General features: G+C 35.1%; 2 protein-coding genes across 7 annotated transcripts in view; one reads left to right on the top strand and one right to left on the bottom strand.

Annotated features, from left to right (window-relative positions):
* LOC147830068 (uncharacterized) overlaps positions 1 to 21,258 on the bottom strand; it is an 87,443-nt gene extending 66,185 nt beyond the window's left edge. The window contains exon 1 of the mRNA XM_087190781.1: positions 21,250 to 21,258. Within this exon, the coding sequence (XP_087046907.1) occupies positions 21,250 to 21,258 (9 nt within the window). The remainder of the gene's footprint in view (positions 1 to 21,249) is intronic.
* Positions 1 to 23,132, top strand: part of Rab27b (RAB27B, member RAS oncogene family) — a 190,351-nt gene that overhangs the window by 107,444 nt on the left and 59,775 nt on the right. The window contains exon 1 of one of the 6 annotated variants that reach the window (XM_087192390.1): positions 22,092 to 22,239. The exons of 4 other annotated variants lie outside the window; for them this stretch is intronic. The gene's annotated coding sequence lies outside the window, so the exon portion shown is untranslated. Of the gene's footprint in view, positions 1 to 22,091; positions 22,240 to 23,132 lie in introns of those variants that run through there. One more of the 6 variants, XM_004858369.4, reaches the window with a different exon arrangement.

Raw genomic sequence — 23,132 nt, 5'->3', positions numbered from 1 at the left:
TTTTCCTGATATGGGTATTCACTGCTATAAATTTCCCTCCTAGGATTGCTTTCCTTGTGTCCCATAAATTTTGGTATGTTATATTAGAATTATCGTTTAATTGCAGAAAATGTCTGATTTCTTCTTTAATTTCATCTGTGATGTGAGAATCTATGGAACAGATTAGAAGATCCCAAAACAACTCCAGACATGCTTAGCCAGCTTATCTTTGACAAAGGAGCCAAATACCCTCACTGGAAGACAAATAAATAGCCTCTCTAATAAATGGTGCTGGAAAACTGGCATTCCACATGCCAAAGATTGAAACTAAACCCACATATTTCACCATGCACTAAACTAAAATAGAAATAGATCAAATATCTAAATATTAAAACAGAGACACCTAATCTGCTGGAAGATAGAATAGGTAGAGCTCTTGAAGACATTGGTGTAGGCAAAGACTTTATGAACAAAACCCTGATTGCACAAGAACTATTACCAAGAATCAACAACTGGAATCTCATCTTATTAAAAAGCTTTTGCACAGTAAGAAAAACCAGGAACAGAGTGAAGAGACAACCCACAGTGTGTGAAAAAACTTTTACCAGCTATTCCTCAGACAAAAGACTACTATCTAGAATATATAAAGAACTTAAAAAAATCACACACCCCAAATTAAAAACCCGATCCAAAAATGGATAGCTCAAATGAACAGACACTTCTCAAATGAAAAAGTAGAAACAGCAAGTTAATATATGAAAAAATATTGAACACCACTGGTCATTCGAGAGATGCAAATTAAAACAACACTGACATTCCATCTCACTCCACAAAGAATGGCTGTTATCAAGAAATTAACCAATAACGAATGCTGGAGGGGATGTGTGGAAAAAGGAACCCTTCTTCATTATTGGTGGGAGTGTAGACTGGTGGAAATCAAGTGTGGAGATTCTTCAAAAAACTAAAACTAGAGGTTCCATTTGACCAAGCTACTCCCCTTCTTGGTATCTTCCCAAAGAATTAAAAGCATCATACCACAATGATATATATATACAATCATGTTTATAGCAGCACAATTTGTAATAGCTAAATCTTGGAAACAGCTTATATGCCCATCAACTGATGAATGGATAAAGAAAATGTGGTTATTTTATACAATGGAGTACTACTCTGCCATAAAGAAGGATGAGATTCAGACATTTATAGCTAAATAGATGGACCTTGAGATCATACTCTTAAATGAAATAAATCAGACACATATGTTTAAATACTGCATTGTTTCTCTGGTGTGAGAAACTGAAAATGAAAATAAGGACTAAAATGTAGAATAGATATTGGGAAATGGGAAGAAAATCTTCAAATGGGAAGGGAACAAGGGAGGGGGAAGGAGAAAGGAAGGAAGGGACAAGAAAAAAAGTGAAAATAGGAGGAAAAAATGGAAACAGAGCTTTTGTTTATAGGGAAGGGGGCTGAGGGGAGGTGGGGAATGAGAAAAAAAGAGGCAGGATATATCATGTACAGGTGGAAATTTCCTGTGAGTGTTTTCATTATGTATATCTAAAATGTACGAATAAATGTTTTGCTTAAAAAAACAAACCAAAAAAAAAAAAAAAACAAGAACAATAAAAATAAATAAATAAAACTATCATAATATCATTCTAGGTATATCTCTAAAGCATAAAAACAATTGTGCTTTGTAATTTTCACAATCATAAATGATGATGATTTGTCTTATATACGTGGAGAATCCATGAGTATTTTTGTTCTTATCTCAAAGTGTTGAAAGACTTCTCTGTTGGGGGGAAAAAACCAAACCTTTAATCCAGGAATCTTGGCTTGAAAATTCTGGCATAGGTAATTTGTGAGTTTAAGGGATCGTTTACTCTGGATACTCATACTCTGAAGATGGAGGGCAGATAATACTTAGAAATTACTGATAGAGCTGAATATCATCTCTGGGTACTTTTACTTGTTATATGAAATAAAAGTTCCTAGATTGAAGATAAAGCTTTAAAAGATTGGATTTCATGTTAAGCAATAAAAATGATTCAGCAAAGCATTTATTTTTATTCATTGAAAATTATGTCAGGACCCAGAATGCATGGATTGAACATGCAAATACTGTTGCATCAGAATCATGCACTTATTGCTCATAAACTGAGACAACCCTGTCACATCAGACCCTTTGTCTTTGGCTTCATCCTCTGTGGCTTTAATTTTCCAGAGTCAACTATAGCCTAAAGATATTAAATGGAAAATTACAGAAGTAAATAACCCTCAAGTTTTAAATAGCTTTTATTATACAATACTGTTATAATTGTTTTTATTAGTTATTGTAATTAATGTTGCTATGCCTAATTTATAAGTTAAATTTTTCGAATCCCTCAATTTCAGTTCAAAAGGTTAAAATTGTAAGTTTTGCTTTAATTTTATGTGTCAAGTTATTAAAAAACAAAAATAAATCATATTTATAACAAAACAAACATGAAATGTGAATACTTTTTTCCAACTACAGTCACATATAAATAAAAAATAGAAATAATAAAAGGATAATTACTCCTCAATTTAAATCTCTGGAAAGTTATCTTGATTAGAAACTACTATTTGCTTCAAAATAGTTTAAAAGTGAAAAAAAAAAAAAAGCTTAAAAGTCAAACTTTCAAGTTACTTAACTTTTTGAACTTAAACTTTCTCCTCAAAATATTTACATATAGGGTTGAATCCAGGAAAATTAAGTAAGTGTGAAAATATTAATAATTTTGACTAAACTCATAATGGTTTTAGATAGATATGACACAACAATGTAGAAAAAAACAAAACGAAAGATCATCACATTTTGGTTTCTTTAAGATATACATAAAGTATAAATTTTTTTCTCTTGAGGACCATTCTGTTTCTCTAGAGAAATAAGGTAAAATTTTAATTACAGTATTATATAAATATAGAATTCATAGAGCTTGGTACTATCTGTAGTTTCAGGAATCCACGGGGGTCTTGGGATTTATCCCCTGCAACTAAGGGGAGATTGTACATGTGAAACATGTGAAACCATACACTCATTTTCCCCAAGCCACTCTATCATTGAGCATCAGATTTGACTGCTTCTTCATGACATCGTCTGTTAAAAGCAAATGATATATTCAGTCCCCTTGATTTGCTTGCACGCTGTGGGATTTCCTTCAGAGATATGAGGCACTTTGCTGTTGCTTCCTTTTTTGTTCTGGGGCCCACATCCTGTGCTCTGCAGTTACAGTTTTTTAAATATGTTGACAGCCAGGACAGATTAGCAATGTATTTGAGCTCAGGTCAAAGATAGGAAACTGCGGCTAGTACTTGAATCATCTGCTTAACAGTGCTGTCTTCTTACGGCGATGAAGCCTGCTGGGACCTAGAGCTTCATTGTGCACTGCCTTATGGGAAGGACAAAAGACTTTGATTAGAGGGCCAGTCTGTCTTTTCATCTCCTTGTTTTACTGTTCACTTTGATTTCAAGTATGTACAAGCACAGAGAACCCAAATGGAAAATGAAATAACTGCAACATTCATAACACTTCTTTCTTTCTCATTCATATTTTTAAAAGCTTAAGTTTATGATTCAAAAGTTATAATTACAGGTTTAATTAGAATAAATATAATCACAATAATGATTCTGTAGAAGAGCTTTCTTTTCAATTAGAGTCACTTGAAATATTTCTTTCTTCCACTGTGACCTGAACATGCAGAATGTGTTAGGCATAAGGTTGCGTTTAAAAATAAACATGAAAAAATTAAACATGTTTCTAAAGATCCTGTCAAAGAAGTTATAAGGGGTCAAGGCAATGGGTGATGGGGTATAATTTTATGACAACAAGGCTATTTCTGCTTCTTCTGTGTATTTTTGAAGATACTTGAAGTTTATCCACCCGAAATATTTCTAAAATTGCTCACTTAGCTGAACAGTATAGAGTCATTGTCCTCATTTTTAGGAAATAAACTTCCTACTGAAGTAAAGACATTAGAAATAATATTTATTTTAAGAATCTATGGCTTATGAATAGATTAATAAAATTCTTAATACTAATTGACGATATCTGCAGATTGTATTTCTTACAGTAAGAAATATTTGACTTTTGCAGCACCACATTAAGTTCTTTGCTCTTGGTTCTCAGCCATCGTTAAGCAGTATGAGTTTTCTTGAAGGCTGAGAGAGCAACTGACGGATAACACTGAATTAGAACTTTTTCTCAAGTTGACTAGTTCAGCTATTACCTCTCATGGATTTCAATAGGAATTTCAAATTTGGGGTTTATTTTGTTTTGTTTTGTTTGCAATCTTTACATCAAGAAATAGAATTCATTGAGCAGCTCTTTTGCAGCCATTTGCTCCTCATTTAGAAGCTTGGCCTTCTCTCTATTAGTAAATTTAAGGAACGTGAGAAATGGTCAGCCATAATTCTTTCAATCAGTGAATTAAAAAGCAATCGTGATCCCAATCTTTCTCTGTTTCCCAAAGCCATATGAACTAAACACACCATCTGCAGAACAACTAGAATTCTCATTTTGCACACTTATTGGTGATCAGGCATATTTTTTCACTCTTCCCGAACACCAGTTGATCAACTTGACCAAGGTACATAAGAACTTTTTCTCCAAACTCCTCTTTATAGGAATTCTTAAGTTTCAATTTGAGAATCTCTGTGTAACCTTTTTTTCTACTAAGAGCTTATCTTGTTCTCAGTAACTAAGAATTTGAAGGGAAGAAAATATAAATAAGTCTAAGGTGATCAATTCGACACAGGGGTTGCTATGGGCTGTATTTTTCAGGGAAAACAAAAAGGCAAGACTTAATCTGAAACTATAGGAATACAAGGAGGATTTGATCTAGCCAATGGATTTTGTATTATAGGAGAAGGAAGGAACTTGAATGAAGATATCTCAGTAGGAAGAAATTTGCTCTAAGAAGCTTTGAGGAAATTGAATGATGTGGAGAATTTACATTAAAAAGTCCAATTGTAAGAAACATCAGATTTTGAATGTAATGTGCATACAAAGGGTGATTGAAACTTATGATGAATGTTTAAAAAATTATTACAGTAAGACACATTACCAAGAAGGATGGAATATCTATTCTGATGGGGGAGAAGTATTTTGTGGGAGATTAATGGTAATGTCATATACTGTAATAAATTATTTTATTTAAATATTCACAGTAGTTATTCATCCCCATTATTCAACCATTTCACCAGATCTGGCACTGTGTGACTTCTGGTTCTTCCCCACAGTTACAGTGAGCATGAAAGGTAAACATTTTGAACTAATTCAGGACATCAAATCACAACAGCACAACTAAAAGCATGAAAGAGAACTCAGATTGCTTCAGAAAGGGGCAACAAGAATGGTATGAGTGTTTTTTGAAGTAATGGGGAGTATTTTGAGATAGGTTAATGGTAATGTTTCTTTTACTGTAATAATTTTCTAAAATTTAAACATTTACAATTTTTTATGATTGTACCAGATATGTATATTTAGTGTTTAAGAATTAAGCAAAAAAATTTAGAAAAATAGAAGGATATAATAAAAATTACGTTTGCATACTAAGATGACTGAAATGATAATGAAAGAATACATACTACATGATTACAATCATTTGACATTCCTGAAAAGGCAGAACTACAGGAATAAAATAGATTGGTTCTTGCTGGGAATTTGGGGCCAGAGAGTATGGGGGAGTATTTTGGGTTGATGGGGCTTTTGTATCCCGATTTGGAGATGACTAAATGACTATATATTTTCTAAAACATACAGAATTGTATATTAAAATTGATGAGTTTTATTGTACTGTAGTTATACTTTTAAAAAGTAGAAAAATCATATTCAAGGACACATTGGGGTGAAAATAGGAATGTCTAGTCCAGAAAAGAGAGAAAGTGATATTATAACTTAGTACATTAATAAATAAAACAAAATTAATTGAAATTTTCACATCTCTTAGGGAGGATAACAGAAATAGAATATAAATACATGTATCAGGGCTAGATACATGTATCATAACATCTTGCAAATATAAAATGGCATAGATTAGCTCTCAGGATGTTCTGTTAGTTACTATCACACTGGGATGGTAAGTGGGTAGGAAACATGACTCATTAACACCATGTTTAAGATGTTAACAGCTAGCAAATACAACATTCAAAAAATTTAAAAACTACATCAACTTCAGCATATTTGGTATAAAAAAGATTCTAAATTTTTTTAAAAACAAAAATGAGTGGACTTGAGCAAATATATTTGACCAGATATTAAGCATACTTTGAAATGCAGGACCACTTTTTGCGGTTTAGTGAAATGAAACAACATTCAGTTTTAGTTTAACTTTTCTTTTCCTGCTCTGAGGTGTTACCCATCACATTCAGCGTCAGTATTCAGAAAAAAGTCTCCACAACTTTATGTGGGCATGGACTCTGAAGATAACTTGTCTGTAAGGAGTGGGCAGAGTGTTGAGCAAGCTTATAAAAGTCTGCACCTTTTTGCTCTGAGAGCTAATCCCCCTTAGGAACTTTGAGCTTGATGGAGTTCACATAATAACTTGGCACACATTACTAGGTCCCAAGCCTAAGACAAAACCAGCTAATTTCTAAACTATCAATATGTGTATCATTTAACTGTCAGCTCTGGAAACAAGCCTATCTTTTTAATGGTGAGTTCATAGAAGTTACAATATTTTTGTTAGTGATGTTTCTGAAGCTTTGTTTTTCCACACTCACTGATGTACTAACCCTTGGTGTACACTTGAATTCACAGATGAATTCTAAAAAATGTAATATTTCTATACTGGCAGGGGACAAATGAAAACTACTATGTTTGGGGGAAGGGGAAAAAGAATCAAGAAGTAAAGGAGTCATTAAACTTCCGCTTATTGCTTTATCACCTCATGGGATAACGTTTATCTCTGAACATAGGAATACATGGTACAGTGGCACCTTGGTTTATGAACTTCATTTGTTTTACAATTTGGGGGAAGATGGCTGTGTTTGTGTTTGTGTGGGGAAGATGACCATGGTCATTTTTGTCACCCAATGCAGAGTTTGCGAATGGAAACAAAATTTTGCCGAACGCTTTTGTTTGTGAACTGAATTGTTTGCAAAGAGAAGAGTTCATGACCTGAAATGTCATTGTGCTTGGTCTTGGTATTTTACATTATTTTCTTGTCCTCAGTCTGCTCCCATCTTTCAAAACAGGAATTAATTTTATATCAATTATGTGCTAAGCATTGATAAACACCAGAAAAAGTCAGAAGCTTCCACAGTATTATAAATAAGACAAACAAAATTAATCATGGATTATTTAATATAATACATTTAAACTTTGTTTACTATTCAGTACTTAGCATTCTATGTATTTTTTGTAATTACCTATAGAGGCTCAGTGAAACTGTAGGAACAAACAATCCCTATATCTGAGCAGTTTTCCATATTCAAGGAGAAATCCAGCCAACTGTCAGAACCATGGTCCTGCATGTTTTGCCCAGCACTCCAAGTGGATGTTGTCCCCTGAGTCTCCAGTTCAGACCACACTTCTGTGACTGCTAAGGCAAAACTTGCACCAGCTTGTAAATATTTCCTCCTGAAAATGATGCACATCATCTCTATTCATATTTCAATGGCCAAAATGAAATTAAGCCAGACTTAAGGGCAAGAAGACATAAACTTTGACTTATAAAGAAATAGAAAAGAACTAAATGTTGAAGAATAGTAGAAATCTCTATCAGTCATCCACAAATAAAGACGTCATTTATCAACTTGCTCAAACAAAGCCAATATTCTGGCGAATATGTCAGAGAAGATTAGATTCTGCTTGATCATCAAACTCTTTATTGACCAAACTTAATTGATTATTCTTTTTAATCTATAGTCAAAATGTAAAATGATTATTGCATATATACACGTTTACACATCCACTTTACAAAGCATCCAGTTTTCAAGAGGATACACAGCTAAATACCCCCATCTCACTTAAAAAACAGAATTAATACGAAATATTAAATTAATAGAAAAAATAAGGAAAGAAATGTGCTAAAAAATGAGAGGAGCCTTTAACAGACCAAAAAAATAAGAAAAGTTGATAACAGATACCAAAAGGAAAGCCATGCTGCTACAGTGAGTCCACAGGGGGAAAAAATGCAAACTAGTGCCCACAGAAGAGCTTTTCCTAAGGAAAGATAGTGAATAGTGCAATTATTATGTGATAAATTTGGGGAGCTAAAAATTTTCCAATTATATAGTAGCTTTATAGAATTAACAGTATTGAATTTATTGTTGTATGTGTGTTTTGCTTTCCACTTTCTAGTAGAAAGTTGTTATAGCTGCTGTGATTATTCAGGAAACATATAACTTCCTCTAAACTTGCATCCAGGGGAGAATTATTCTTCCTGTGTTATTATTGTTTTGATGGGTCACATGATTTGTTGTAGCAAAAGGTATTGACTACAAGTAACATCAGTTTTGAGTATTTGCCTTAAGAGACATTACCTGTTCAGTTTGTCTATCTGTTTGCTTTTGAAATGACCATAGTTCATGCCCTGAAGAGCTACTATCTCTTCATCCTGGGCCCCAAAATGAGAGTTATAGAGGAAACAACATGTTGCAAAAAGTAGCTATTTCCAGGAGAATAAAAGACACATGGAACAGACATGAACTCAAACTGCATGCTGTAGTGCTGAGTCTAGACCACAGACTGAAGGAGTCAGCCTGCAGACAATCCACAGAATAGTGAGCAAGAGAATAAATATTGATTTGAGCCAGTGAGGTTAGAAGTAGTTTGTTAGTGTATTGTTATAGAAAAGCTTAGCTAATGTATACATCAAAACCAAGTGTTTAGACTGGCATTTGCAAGGTCCTGAGTTTGATCCAAGGTACCAGAAACAAAAACAAAATCAAAAACAAGTGTGTAGAGGCAATGTGCTTGGAAATACCTTGGTTGAGTACATGCAATTGATTATAAATTATTCACTTCAATACAATTCCACATTTATTGTGAATCTAGCTATATGCCACAGACTACAGAAGACAATATTTAAAAATTAAGTACAATGGACGTTGACTTACAAACTCAATCAGTTGCAGAGGGCTGATTGTAGCTCCAGTTGGTGTTATAGCTGAGATCTGGATGTTTACCTGGGTACAAGCCATAGATAACAAGAGGCAGATAAATCTTCCATTAACCTAATTAACCCAAATTGTTTTTGTAGGGCCAGTCATGACTTGAGGGTCTACTGCATAAATATTATTGAACAGATCCTATATTAAGATTAAATTCATGGAAAATTGAACTATCCTAATTGCTATGTAGAAAAGATGCCCATTCATGTATAGGTAATGAGATTCTTAATTGCACTGATTTTTTAAAAAGCTTAGAAAGTTATATTTTACTACTCATTAATCAAATAATCAACTTTATTCTTCAAACTGTCCAGATTTTCAGCATTTGAATAAGTCGACATTTTGAGAACAATTGATCCAAAAATATTATCAAAAATACACCATTTGAGAACAAGTAACCACCTTCAACTATACAAAGAGCAAGTGCCCACACCATAGCTTATAGTGAGCTAGAGGTGGAGAGGAGAGGAGTTAAATTAAAAGATGATGATATCTTTCCACTGAAAGGTTGATATTTAAGCCTACTTTTATGTCTATGTTCCTTTTTTTGACAGCTTTATTGGAGTATAATTGACATATAGTAAGGCACAAATAATTAAAAGTGTGCAATTTGATACCTTTTGACAATGAATATACTCATGAAACCATCATCACAATCAAGATAGTGAGCATTATCTGTCATCTCTAAAGTTGCCTCCAATCCATTTATAATTAATCCCTCAAGAACTGCCTGTTCACTTTAGGTAAAATTAAATTTTCAGGCTCCATTTGGGCCTGCCATTTAGTATGCCTCTAATGAATTTGGTAGAACAAAACTTCATTCTAGGAAATATTGTGATTTTTTTAATTGAAATTGTTAACAAAAATACCTATCAAAGAGTATTTCAGGCATGCAACCTTACAAAATACTTATTATTACACATTTTTTATTAAAAGAGAACACAGGATTAGAGAGGTTATAACTCTTGTCTGAGCTAACAACAGAGACTCAAACTCAGGACCTCAGAAAGTTTGTAGATACTCATTAAATACCCGTTGAATTGAATGACTGAAAAAATCAGAAAAACAGTGTAAACTTCTTCCGTGAGGTCAGGAATCATGGCTTTCAAATGAATTTTGCTGTTAAATATTTATTTTTTAATTTCCAGCATGTATTTTCTATTATTTTAACATATTTGGTGCTCAATGTTAGTTGAAACTAATGCATTAAATAAACAGCCATTATCATCAGGTTTGTTTTGTGACTTTTTAGTTAGCCTTCTAATTAGCCTTTCATCATCCCTCTGACTCACTCCTGAGATGTAAGTATCCTAAGCTTTTAGGTGGAAGAGGAGTTACTCTACCTAGAGATATTCACTGGATCACCATGTATCAGCCTCTGAGACAGCAATACTTCTTGCAGTTCCTGGTGTTTCCAATTCTGGGCATCTCAACAGGCCTTGAGTGTATCGGTTTCTCTCCTCTGTGTCTCCCACACAGGGAGTTAGTGTGAGTCTGTGTGAGGAAACACTCTTTCAAGCTTGCGAATGCCACATCCTTTGCAACATTCTCTTGCTATTGTCTTTGTGGGTGAATGCCTTTTTAATTCCTTCATTGTCATTGTTTGAAGTTTGGAATGGAGAAAAGATAAATGCATTGTATTCAGCAGGGTTACAGAGTCTAGATTAATGGTTGACAAACAGAAATGAATCAAAGATATGAGTTGCCAAGTTCACTTTTTTGCCATACACAATTATATTCCCCCATGCAGAAAATAAGTGGATTAAATGAAATAAAAATTTAGAGAAGTTCTAGGAAAAATAATAATTTTAGGAGATATTAAGTAGGAGTTCCATGAGTAAATAAATTTTATTGCCAAATTATTTGGGGTAAAATAGACTACAGAGGCTTTATCACTTCAAATGTGTTAGTGGTCATTCAGAGGTAGTAGTAGAAGCGGCCTTTCCCAAAGTACTTTCAGCATGGACTCCTTTTTATGCTTATGCAATTATTAATATCTCTTAGGCATAGTATTCCTTGGAAGAGAGTTCAAGAAATTCTAACCTAGGTAGTTGCTTTCAATTTCTGAGTTACATGACTCCAAATTAAGTAACAAGGACATTTTAGGAATTAATTTATTAATAACTTTGTTATTTCTGATAATTTAAAAATGTAGTGAAGAACTTAACCTTTGGTATAAGGAAAAGAATACACACATGTATATGTATACATGTACATAGTATCTATGTGAAATTATGGCCAATAAAACCAAAGATTTCAGAGATGTCTTTTTCATGCAAATGATAATTTTAAGTCTCACTCTGGAATTAGAGTGAATAAAGAGCATAGTTCCTCTGTCATCCTCTGCAGTTATGTTTCTTAATTGAAATAATTCAGAGAAGAAACCAGATGTCATGGCATAGAATTATGCTAATACTTTGTTCTCATGTTAATGTTGCTGTGACTTCTTTGTCTGGGGCCCTATAGCTCTTGTCTATCACTGTGGGTAGAGAATGTCCCAGCTGAAGGGGTTTCCTTTATTTCTTTCTATGTTCCATCTGCTTATTGAAGAGTAGGTAGTAAGGTAGGAGTTTCTTTCTTTCTTGTGTTGCTTAGTTGAAGCAGAAGTAAAATTTTAAAATATAGTATGCCTTTCCACGTACTAGACATCATAGTAGAATTTTCGTGTGTTTCACTTCATAATTAAATGTCCATCAGGATATACATTATTATGTCACTTCACCTCAAATAAATTTTTGGAAGGAGATGAGAGCTATCTATATTTGAGTATCTATGACCAAATTATGAAACAAGAAATGTAGAAGGTAGAGATGTTCATGTCTCCACACGCTGGTTCATTGGTTCAGAACTAGAACGTGAGCCTATCAGACTCTGACAGCTGAGCACTTTTTTTTGGTACTGAGCATCAAACTCGGGTCCTTGTACTTGAGCAGCAGCCAGCAAAACCACTGAGCTAAATCCCCGGCCCTAGCTGAGCACTTTTAACTCTAAGCAACTAGCATAGTGTCATGTGGATCTGTGCGCATTTAACAAAAATTGACTTCTCCTATGTATGGTGTTTTAAATTGCCTAGTCCATATGCATTGTGAATATATTTTTACTTAATTAAATATACTTTTGCAATAACATTTTCATAGATTCGATTTATATTGAATGAATGAACAATAACTTATTGAATCTCTATCATCAGGGACATTAAACTTTCTCTATAAAGGGATAGAAAGTAAATATTTTTGGCATGTGGCCTGTATGGCAACTGATTTTTCTTGGCAACTACCTAACTTTGCCATAGTAGGGTGAAAGCAGTCAAAGATCCAGATTTACAATCCAGATTTATTTAATTAAAATATTCTTTTTTAAAAACCCTGGGTCAAGTTAGTATATGTTTCAACTTTAAGGTTGTGAGATGTGTTTTTAACTCAAAGGAATAGAATGAAGCAAAGTAGGGGAGTTGGGGGTCTTCTTTATGTGTTGTATTACTTCCCCAGTTACAATGAGGAAACATTTGAAAGAAATCCAATCACAAGCAAGGATTCCACCTCATTTGACCAATTCAATAATACAAAGCAGATTATTCTCCCAGGTTTTTTTTTCCTTTTTAAGTTTTTAACAATGGACAGAATACACTTCTTAAGTGAACTATATCCTTTCCCTCCTACTGAAGTCAATAAAAAGACAAGGATTATTAAAAATGTAATACTTTTAATTTCCCCAACATATGAATGGCATTAATAGCACAACAATCAAGGAAAAATATTACATTCTAAAATGAAATTCATCTTTTTAATAGACATAATCCAACATTTAACTAGTTAACCCATTTAGTTATCTGAGAATATATATTTAGAATAGTTTATATTATACTGAATGAAGGGATATTGATCAAATTTAAATGTTTAAATGTCTGAAAATGCTTTTCTGCCTTGAGGCAGAAGGAAGGGTACTCTTCTTATTTTATGGGTGGCATTTGGTTAAATATATTTTTATTTCACCCTCTCTATCTTGTGTCTCCCACTCCCACTACAAGAAGCCTTTTCAGGCTGTTTTTACCAAATAATAATTTTATACTGCAGATATAACATCTATTTATTTGCTATATGTGCATATTTATACATTAAAAAGTAAGATTATTTCAATCACCAAGAACAAATTTTGCCTCCTTGGAGTAACATTGTCCACATTAAAAATGCATGGATTATACAACTTTAAATTTTTTCAAAGGTTTGTCTAGTGTTCCATAAAGTAGGTTGAACTTCAGATATGTGATCATTTCATAGAACATAAAACAAACCTGCTTGTGGAGGATCTTCCTATGGTTTAAACTGGAGCATATATAAGGAGCACTTTGATGCAGGCAATATTTATGCCAGACCTCTCAGCTTTGTTGGCACAATTTCCACTGGCTAAAGCAGGTGGAATCTCACTTAACCAAAAACTGCCTGCTCTCCACATACTCATAGGGAGATAAAGCCTCAAATACTGTGGTTTTAGGGTTTGCCAATCAGGATACCTGTCAATCCAGTTCACCAGTCCCTTAAGTTGAAATCAATTCCTTGATTAAATCACCCCTTAAAACAGCATTATTTTCGAGTACTTCCTTCCCCACACAACCACTTACTTTCATTGAGGTATGAATTGCTATTAGTGCCATCCTTCTACACTGGCAGTCATGGTAAGAAACAACACCAAGTAATTTATGGTATTTACTGTAAGGATGTTCTTAAAGCTATAGCTCTTTACATAGAACAAATCCTCCATGAGCCGGGGAGAAATTTCTCTTTGATCTTAATCCTTTGACTGGATATGCTTCTCATGAGTAACAGAGGTTTTTTTATTATGAACATAAAAAAACTATGAATTTTATAGACTACCCATAATAAATGTAACAAATGTGCTAGAAACCTATTTTCTTCTTATCAATCCAATTTCTGACTTCATCCTGCCCTTCAAATTCTTTATCATCTCAAACTGATTTCAATTAAACTGCATAACGTTGATTTATATTTTATATATTATTAAAAAACAAAACATATGTAAATGTGCATGCATCATAAAAGACTGGATGAATTTTGCAGAAGAAACCCACCCACTTAACGGGTACACAAATTACAAAATCAAACATCAGCAGAAGCTCTCCTTTGTCTCTTTTTGGTCCCCACTGCCTAGCCCCACAGTGTAACCATTACCTCGACTTCTAATGGCACCTAACAATTTCCCTGACTGTAAAGCTTACATATATAAAAACCTACAGGATATATTAGTCTGTGTCTTGATTTTGTCACTCAGTATTATGCTGATGAGATTCACTAAGGTTGCTGTAGGTAGTAAGTTTATCCTCATTACTGTGTGGTATCCCATTTTATGAATGCACCTTGATTTTTGTTTTATTGTTAATGGAAATGTAGGTTGTCTTCAGTTTGCAGTCATCACAGGTAGCCCTCATAAAAGATTTCTGGTAAACATACTGCAAAGTTCTACCAACCATACATTTAAGACAGGCCATGTCTATGCTTGAGTTTAGCTTTGTGAAGTTATCAAAGCAATTTATACTCCCACTAGTAGTGAATGAGAATTTCAGTTGCTCCATCTGCTTGCCAACACTTGATATTATTAGTCTTTTTTCCTTATAACCCTCCTGTTAGATGCATGGTTATTTCTCATTTTTGTTTAATTTTCATTTCTCTAATGACTAATAAGGTTGAGTACCTTTTCATGCTTACTGAATATTTAGATATACTCTAAATTAGATATACTCTAAATTGCTTGTTCAACTTTGCTGCCCATTTTTCAAGTATATTATTAATTTCCATTTTATTTTCCTTATATATTTTACTATTATAGAAAAATTAACATTGGAGTAAAAATTAAATTGGAGTAAAAGTAGACTCACAGAAAAAAAATACAAAATAAGTGCCAAACCCCAAACTAACCACAAGGTAAAGGCTTTTGGACATAGGACTTGAATATTTAATATTAGTAATCTGTAGTTAAGATTTGAAAGGCTGAATTTCAAAGTTATTAAGAGCCATTTTTATAGTGAAGAATGTGGTGTATCTGTCCTACCACTAATGTCAAGGTAAATTCTCAGTGATCAAGGTTTAGGACTCACTGAAGAACTTATTAAGATTAAGTTCAGAATTGTTGAAAATGGGCAGCCTCATACGAAAGATATTTTTTAACAATATTTTTATGTCCAGTATAAGACAAAGCTTTACTGTATAAATTGATACTATTTTAAAAATATTTACATGCCAATGGATAAACCAGCAGCAGTTACCTTTCTTGGGTTAACTTGGTAACTTCAGTCTGAATATTCTAGGATAGAGTAGTTACAAGTTATAACATTTTTTAAAAGTTATGGCTTAGGAAAATTTATCACTCTAGAAGTAGGAACTGTTTCATTTTTTTAAAGGACACTGCTCAACACAATGGATAAATCAATATAACTAAGTTACAGAACAGAAAGTATCATATTTTGGGGGAAATGTAAAAAATGATTAAGGTCAATTCTGAGTACTCAAAAAAATAGTAATGACAATTACATGAACAGAACATTTCAAAAAAGAAATTTAATAAGAACTGTTAGTACAAACTATTTGTAAAAAACAAAAATCTTTCTTCCTACCAGAAATATGATAATCATAGGAAAGATTCTCTTGAATTGAATTCAGTTTTTTAAAATTATAGGTAGATATTAAGTGAATGAAGAAAAATGCATTATATTGGGATGATAAAAAAAGACAAACAAGGAGAATATTTGTTTTGAGAATGAATAAGTAAAGTGATGAGATTATTATTTTAACCAATAAGATCCAAAAACATAAGTTTGATTTTCAAGGCTAAAATACATAAATGTTTAGCTTCTGTGACATTATTAGAGAATTTAGTATTGTATTTAATATACTATTAATATATTAGCTAAATAAAGCTCTCTTTATATATCAAATATCTTTGTTTTAATGTTTGTATTTATTAAAGTTGAATAATGAGTCCTACATCTCTTTCACCTGACTTACTATATATTGATTGTTTTCATGATGGCACAAGTTCATCAGTGTAAATATCCACTTTTTCATATGCTAAGATGTATGTAGAAAGCCCTTCTACAGTTACTGGGAAGAGCAGAGCTGGTCGCTCCCTGTCATGACCAAAAAATTATTAATTGTGCTGGCAAAAGCATTAGAAAGTCATAAGGGGCTAAAAATGCTTTCTTGTCCCCAAGGACCAAACTGAAAGTAAAAAGCAAATATGAAATCACATGACTCAAGTAGTCATTCGGCTAGGTGCTAGATTCAACAATTTCTAATCATTTCAAAAGACTTGGTTTGTGATATTTTAAAATCAGTAAGTATATCTATGCAAAGACGACTGAAGAATTAACCTATATGGAAAAATATATATATATATATATTTTTTAATTTATTGGATGAAGATGATCCATGCCTGTAGTCCCAGCTACTTGGGGAAGCTGAAGCAGGAGAATCACTTCAGCCCAGGAGTTTAAAACCAGTCTGGTCGACACAATGTGACTCAAAAAAATTGTTGGTCAGTTATTATTAACAGAATGGATTATTTCAACAGATATTTATTGTATTTCTAACTTTAAAACAGAAGTTTTCAGGATAATTTTACCTTGGCAATGGTAGTCTTAAGGAAGAAGCAGTAAGAAATGTTAAAAGCATTTTCCATTGGTTGGGAAAATTGGATTCCTAATGGTGATGACCAATATCAAAAGATGTTAGCAACAAGATGATTCAGTGCAAGTTTGGGCTGTGTGTTTTCTGCTTTGTTGCAAATTCGGTTTTGCCACTAATGAGTTGAAGCAAGCTGAGAGTGCTCAGCAATAGCCAAGACATTTCCATGATTTATCTTATGTTAAATAGAAGACGAAACTGCCAATGTGTTTACCCTTAATTGTGACATAAGGTCATAATAACTAATGAGGGTATTGAAGTTCCTCTTTTTAATTTTCACTAAGAAAAAAACACACATTTATACCACTAGACCTCAAAGGATTTTTTCTTGTTTGCTGCAGATGTTTTTACTGCCAATCACACTTATTTTGAGAGTCTAATATAATGTATTTTGAATCACTTTCAGAAATCTTTGTTTCTAACTTTTAATATCTCAGTTATGAATATAACTATCTTTCAATATTTCAATTATTGTATGTTGACATATAATCAATTGATATAGCTATGTTTAATGCATTGTTAAATAGAAGAAAATCAACCTGTTTTCTACAAGTCACTGACTACATATACATACAGGTATATATCAACATATGTAATGGTATATGCCAATGTAACTATAGAATAGATTGCTATCCATTTTGTGCTTTATATTTCAATAAATCTGACTTTTCATAACTGACATAAAACTTATGAAACTGACATAAAATTTATAAAACTGGTGAAACTATTTTGGCCTTTCCCATGGCATATTTCTTTAACGTAGAAAAAATTCTTTTAAATTACAATAATCTCCATTTCAGGTCGAAATACATCTTCATTTCACACTCTAAGAAACTGAGAGAAATGACGTTAGAAGTAGGAAGGTTACAACCTCATGGCTGAGTAGATCCTGTAGGTACAACTGTAAAAATATGTTCAGTTTAAAAACAAATCTAGAATAGATCTTTATGTGCTTTGGACATAAAACAATTTGCTAATAGGAAGTCTCTTAAGCATACATACTTCTCGAAGTTACATCCTTGGAAGAAGGAGAACAAGCACTACAGAGCCCGGTCTTCTGACTTGTTAGTCATGCTGCGAGGCTGCCTTGAACTGGAGAGGGGTTGATTTGTAGGTGTGATTAGACAGCTCTGCATGACTGGCAGGCAGCAGGAGGTGGAGGGCCGCCCAGCCTGCCTACCTGGCAGAGCCTGCCTTCCTTGCACTCTTTCGAGCAAGCTTAGCTAGGAGACTGCTCTCAGTGAGGGGTAAGTCCAGAGCATTTTTAAGAATAAAAGAATTTGGAAGAATAAAAGACAATATCATGGCAAAAAAAGAAAAGTCAGTGGCTCATGCCACCAAGGACAAGAGAGAAGAATTCAAAAGTATATTTGTTGTTTAAAATTTAAAGATACTCATTTTCTGTTAGGGTACCTTCATTCTTCCTTTATGTTCTTCACCAGATCCTCCATGCCTAGAAGTGTATCCGGCACAAGTTGCTTAATAAATGTTTGTTGAATGTGAAAACAACTCAAAACTATCTTCATTCTGCACCTCAAATTCATTTTCTCTACTGTTTATAAGTTATTATATTAATATATGCATGTACTTTAATATTAAAGTGTGTTTTCTCTACTGGACACATATCTTTTGTTATCCTATGTATATTTTTATGTATATATGTTTTTACTTGAAGATTAATCTTATTTTTATTAAGGTAATATATTTCATAATTTAAAATGAAATAAAATGATGTTAAATTTCTTATAATGTAGGCACAGACTTTCTCTTAGGGTCTGGTCTGAATTCCAACAGGTAAACATTTGACTCGATTAGAGGTTTTTTATTGTTCTTACATATTTCTAAATGGTTTGCTTATCCTGCTATTTTTTAGTTAGAGATTTTACACATTATTTACTGCTTTTATATTATTACAGATGAGGATTTTACATACACACTTTCCTTTTCCCCAAACTATATATATATATAGTTTTATTGAAGTTTAGAGTTAATTCTTTTGTGAATCATCTCTTCATTCTAATTATTTCTACATATGATGAAGGAATATTGAATTGCATATTACTTTTCCCTCAAAAGTATTGGTTTTCCTGGAGTTCACAACATCTTTTATTTATTAAAGTTTATTTAGCACACTTTGTATCAACAGAAAATTAAGCAAAATTGCCTCAAAATTATCTTTAAATTGTCACAATCAGAATATCTAATTGCTGTAACAATCTCGAAACCTCAATGGTTTTACAAAAGTTCATTCTTGCTCAAGTCACAGTTCTGCAGGTGGCAGCTGGGATTTCTTTCCATGGATACATTTAGGGCCACACATTTCTTTCACTGACTTTCATTTCTTTTTCCTTGAGCTCTTCCTTGCCTCTTTGCATCTGGATACTGACAAGGAAAGAGCGAAAGTATGGAGGATCTCAGGAGCCACGTTATAGGCTTGGCCTGGAATTGGTATCCATCCATTCTATCCACATTCCATTGGCTAAAACTCAGTTGCACCCAACCCTGCTGGACTGAGCAGATGGATGAACTTATGGTTGATTTTGCATGGCAGTGGGGAAGGGGACTTTGGGTCCAAGCAGTCTGTACACAGATGTTTAACTGAAGCCCGGTGCTTACCCCACCATCTGACCCCACACCATGCTGGTATTTCTGCCTCCTAGGCCTAATACTGTTGAGTTTTGTAGGGAGAATCAGCTCACTTCTTGTCTAAAACCCCTCCTATGGACAAGTGGTATGCAAACTCTGCTCTTCCAAATCAGGTACCAAGCCTTCAGCTTATTTAAGTTCTTGGAAAAATTCATTAATTTATCTTTTGATGTCTCTTCTCCCTATTGTTTTTCTTTGCAGCTCAAGAACATTTATAAAAATTCATTTATTTTGTGTTGAAAGAGTTTGAGGGAAATGAAACACATATGATCAATTTGCTACATTTAACTAGAAGTCTCCCAATTAAATTTATGTATCTGTTTACCACCGAGCTGTTTCTATTAAATTAGACAGAAATTACATGTGTTTAATTTGTGCAACATAAACTTTAGGTACCGGAAAGCTTTATTAATAATAATAATAATATTATTATTATTTTCATGACATGTGATCCTGTCACCCATTCTCACTGGATTTCCAGGGTCTTTGATTTTGCTCTGCCTGTAGTCAAAGTGGCATTAGTGAAATGGCAAAGCAACATTTCAGGGAAGGGACTGTGTCACCACTCTCCAACAGTGTCACTATGTGACCGCAATGGCTGAGTCTCAGAACCAGAAGGACAGGGGTGTATGTGGCAAGTCAAACCAGCAGAGCTGCATCTACAAGAGCTGACTTTACTAGGATCTTATCTGGGGAAGGGCAACAAGGTGATAAATGTGCTCGCTAGCTTTTTCATGGCAAGAAATTTTTCCAGAAATACTAGGCAAGAAGCAGAATATAGAGACAACCATAAGCTCTGCATTCAGAACCAACAGAACTGAGTTCTACCTTCGCTCAGCTTCTCGATTCTGGGCAAACTATTGGAAATTTCTCAACCTCAATTTCTTCATTGTTAAAATGGGGACAGTAAATAAAATAGAGGCCTTGTCTACTTCAAAGCTATACTGTGAAAGCCTAATGAGATGATCTGGGGACAAGGGCTTTGCCAACTCTGTTGCACACAGGAAAAGAGAGCTGTTGGGACTGACGAGAGTAGCAAACACGTTACCTCGATAAAGCATATGACCTATCATCACACAGGATGGAAAATCATTTTAAATGAGGGTGTTCACAGAGGAATGAGATCAAGGTTGCATGTGTGTTCCTGCTTTATCTCTGGGCCCACAGACACATACTTGTTACAGACACAGGTAGTGTTGACAGATAAAAAGTAGATTTATCATAAACCCATGTTTTTGAAAATCTATAAACTCAATTTTATATACTTTCTTCTAAAACAACTTTTGTTAAATTGGACCAACCTTGGCAGAATGGAGTAAATTTAGGGTTACTAAAATTCTAAGTAGCGCCAGTGCATCTATGGGTCGTACTGTGCTAGGCACTGTTCTAGGCCTTTCACTCGATTACTCACAGTAGCACACTCCTAGGGGGTGTTATTCTCAGCCCCACGTTCAAGGTAAGAACACTGACGATAGGGCAGACTTCCGTGAGAACGAACGTTCTCAATAAAACCTCTTCTCCACCACTTGGCTATTGTTTGTTTGAGGTTTTCGTTTTCGTCTTTTTTTCCCCCCTTTCTAGGAGAAATTCCTGGGGAGATCCTCCTCGGATAACAGCAGTGCTTCCCGTACCCAAGTCACTAAATCACCCTGTCAGATCTGAACTTAGCAATTACAATTTAAGCAATCATCTCGTTGTTTACTAACACGAATGCAAAGGACACGTGTGGATTTCTTTTTCTGCCTCCACAAATAAATCAATTGTGATGAAATGGATTCAACTTTGTGTGCTCACCTTTTCCATGACTGTAAGCTAGGGGGTGTCAGAGTATGTCTAAAATGCAATCCCCAAAGGGCCGGCCAGGATTTTGGCTCTGTGCTGGAATCTTATGTGTTCAGAACATGGCCAATCACATAGTAGGTACTTAATAAACACTTGTTCAATGACAGCATGCGTGCTCGTTATTTTAAGTCATTTATTGATCTCTGAACGGGTGTGAGAAGTAGGACTGGGATGGTGCATACTGACCAATGTTTTCACAGGAACATATTCTAATTTAAAATGCGATTTCTTTCCAACCTCCCTTTTATTTCCTGGAGGTCTTCCTCTACCTTCCACCCGTGATCCTTGGCTGCTCCGTGGGTACACAGACACCCTCTCCTCTCTGCGCAGAGAGCCACTGCCAGGGGAGCAGCACCCTGGGATCCTTATATGAGAGGTCAGAGAAAACACAGAAAAATCAATGAATAAAAATGAGCTAGAGCCAGGGATGTAGCTCAGTGGTTCTTCTGCCTGCCTTGCAAGTGGAAGGTTCCAAGTTCAATCCCCGGTACAAAAAAAAAAGAAAAAAAGCCAACAAAAAATGAGCTCGCCGCTAGAGCTCGAAACTCCACGATATGGAGGATTTAACCAGGAGCCAGGCGTGCCTCTTACTGCAGCTGTTGAGTCACTGGCAAGACGGGCCTGAGGTGAGCCCAGCACGTCCGCGTCCGGACTCGCAGACACGCCTTCTCCTCACACAAACCTTCCTGATCCGAGGCGCCTCGGCAGACTCCGGGGGTTGGTGCAGCTGCCAGCCCTGCCTCTCAGTCCTGACGGCGTTGGACCCATCCCGAGCCGAGCCACAGGTTGGAAAAAAAAGGAGGTGCTCCCATGATTGCCACCCTGTGAAGCAGATCGCGCTTGGCTGCGGGCGGTGAAGCCCGGGTCCCAGGACTCGGGAAGGGAAGGAAAGGTCTCTGAAACCTGACACCAGTCCTCTCGGCGCGGAAACTTCGCAGGCTGGTGAGTTGGGGAAGGAGGGCTGGCGCGGCGGGAACGCGTTCCCACCCTCTCAGAGTGCTCTGCGCGGGCGGGCGGCGCGGGAACGTGCAGGGGCGCGGGCCGGGAGCTGCGGGAGAGGCGCTGCGGGGCGGGGTGAGCGCGCGCTCCCGGCTCCCCGCGGACCCCGGTCCCAGGACGGTGGCGACGGCCGCGGATGGCACCCGCGGGCTCCCGCCGACTCTCCTGTCGGACAGATGGTTAGCGCAGAAACCAAAACAGAACTACTGGGCAAGTAATGCCAATTCCCTTCCATTTGTATCTCAATAAATAAATAAATAAATAAATAAATAAATAAGATGATGATGATGATGATGAATAAGAATAAGAAGAATGATGATGTGTTTAGGGTGTCATCTTGGGAGAAGTGACTTGGTGAGGCTGATAAGGTATTTCATCCCTCGCACTTCCTCAGGTGAATCAGCCACGGAGAAATCAAGAGTCATGTCTGCTTTCCAATTTTTTTGCTGTTACTTTCGAATTCTGAGCTAAGTGTTGCATCCACTAGAGTGTGTGTCTGTGCTCCTGCAAGTGGTCCCGATAAAGTAGTTTCCAAGATTTTCCCCCTCCATGCAACATTATCTAATTAAGCCTTTGAAAACTATTGCAGCAGGTGAACTGTAAACAGTGTCCGCCTTCCGAGGAAAATGATGTTTGGCTAAAGCTGGCTTTGGTTAAAGCTGTCACGCCTGTAATGTGTTTACTGGCTTCTTATGTCAAGATCTACAACTAAGGATTTAGGATTCCAGGTGTTTAAATAGCACATCATTAAATTGGTTAAAATGAATTACATGTTGTCTCAGGATTATTAGTAACAACGTTATTTAATATAATAGAGACGTGCATTTGGATTGATT

Source organism: Heterocephalus glaber, unplaced genomic scaffold (genome assembly GCF_053883595.1).
Source record: "Heterocephalus glaber isolate CG9 unplaced genomic scaffold, H.glaber_assembly_v1.0 deba00000331, whole genome shotgun sequence".
In the NCBI taxonomy this organism is placed as follows: domain Eukaryota; kingdom Metazoa; phylum Chordata; class Mammalia; order Rodentia; family Bathyergidae; genus Heterocephalus; species Heterocephalus glaber.
Note: the sequence above shows the minus strand (reverse complement) of the source record. Positions and strands in the feature narration are given on the sequence as shown.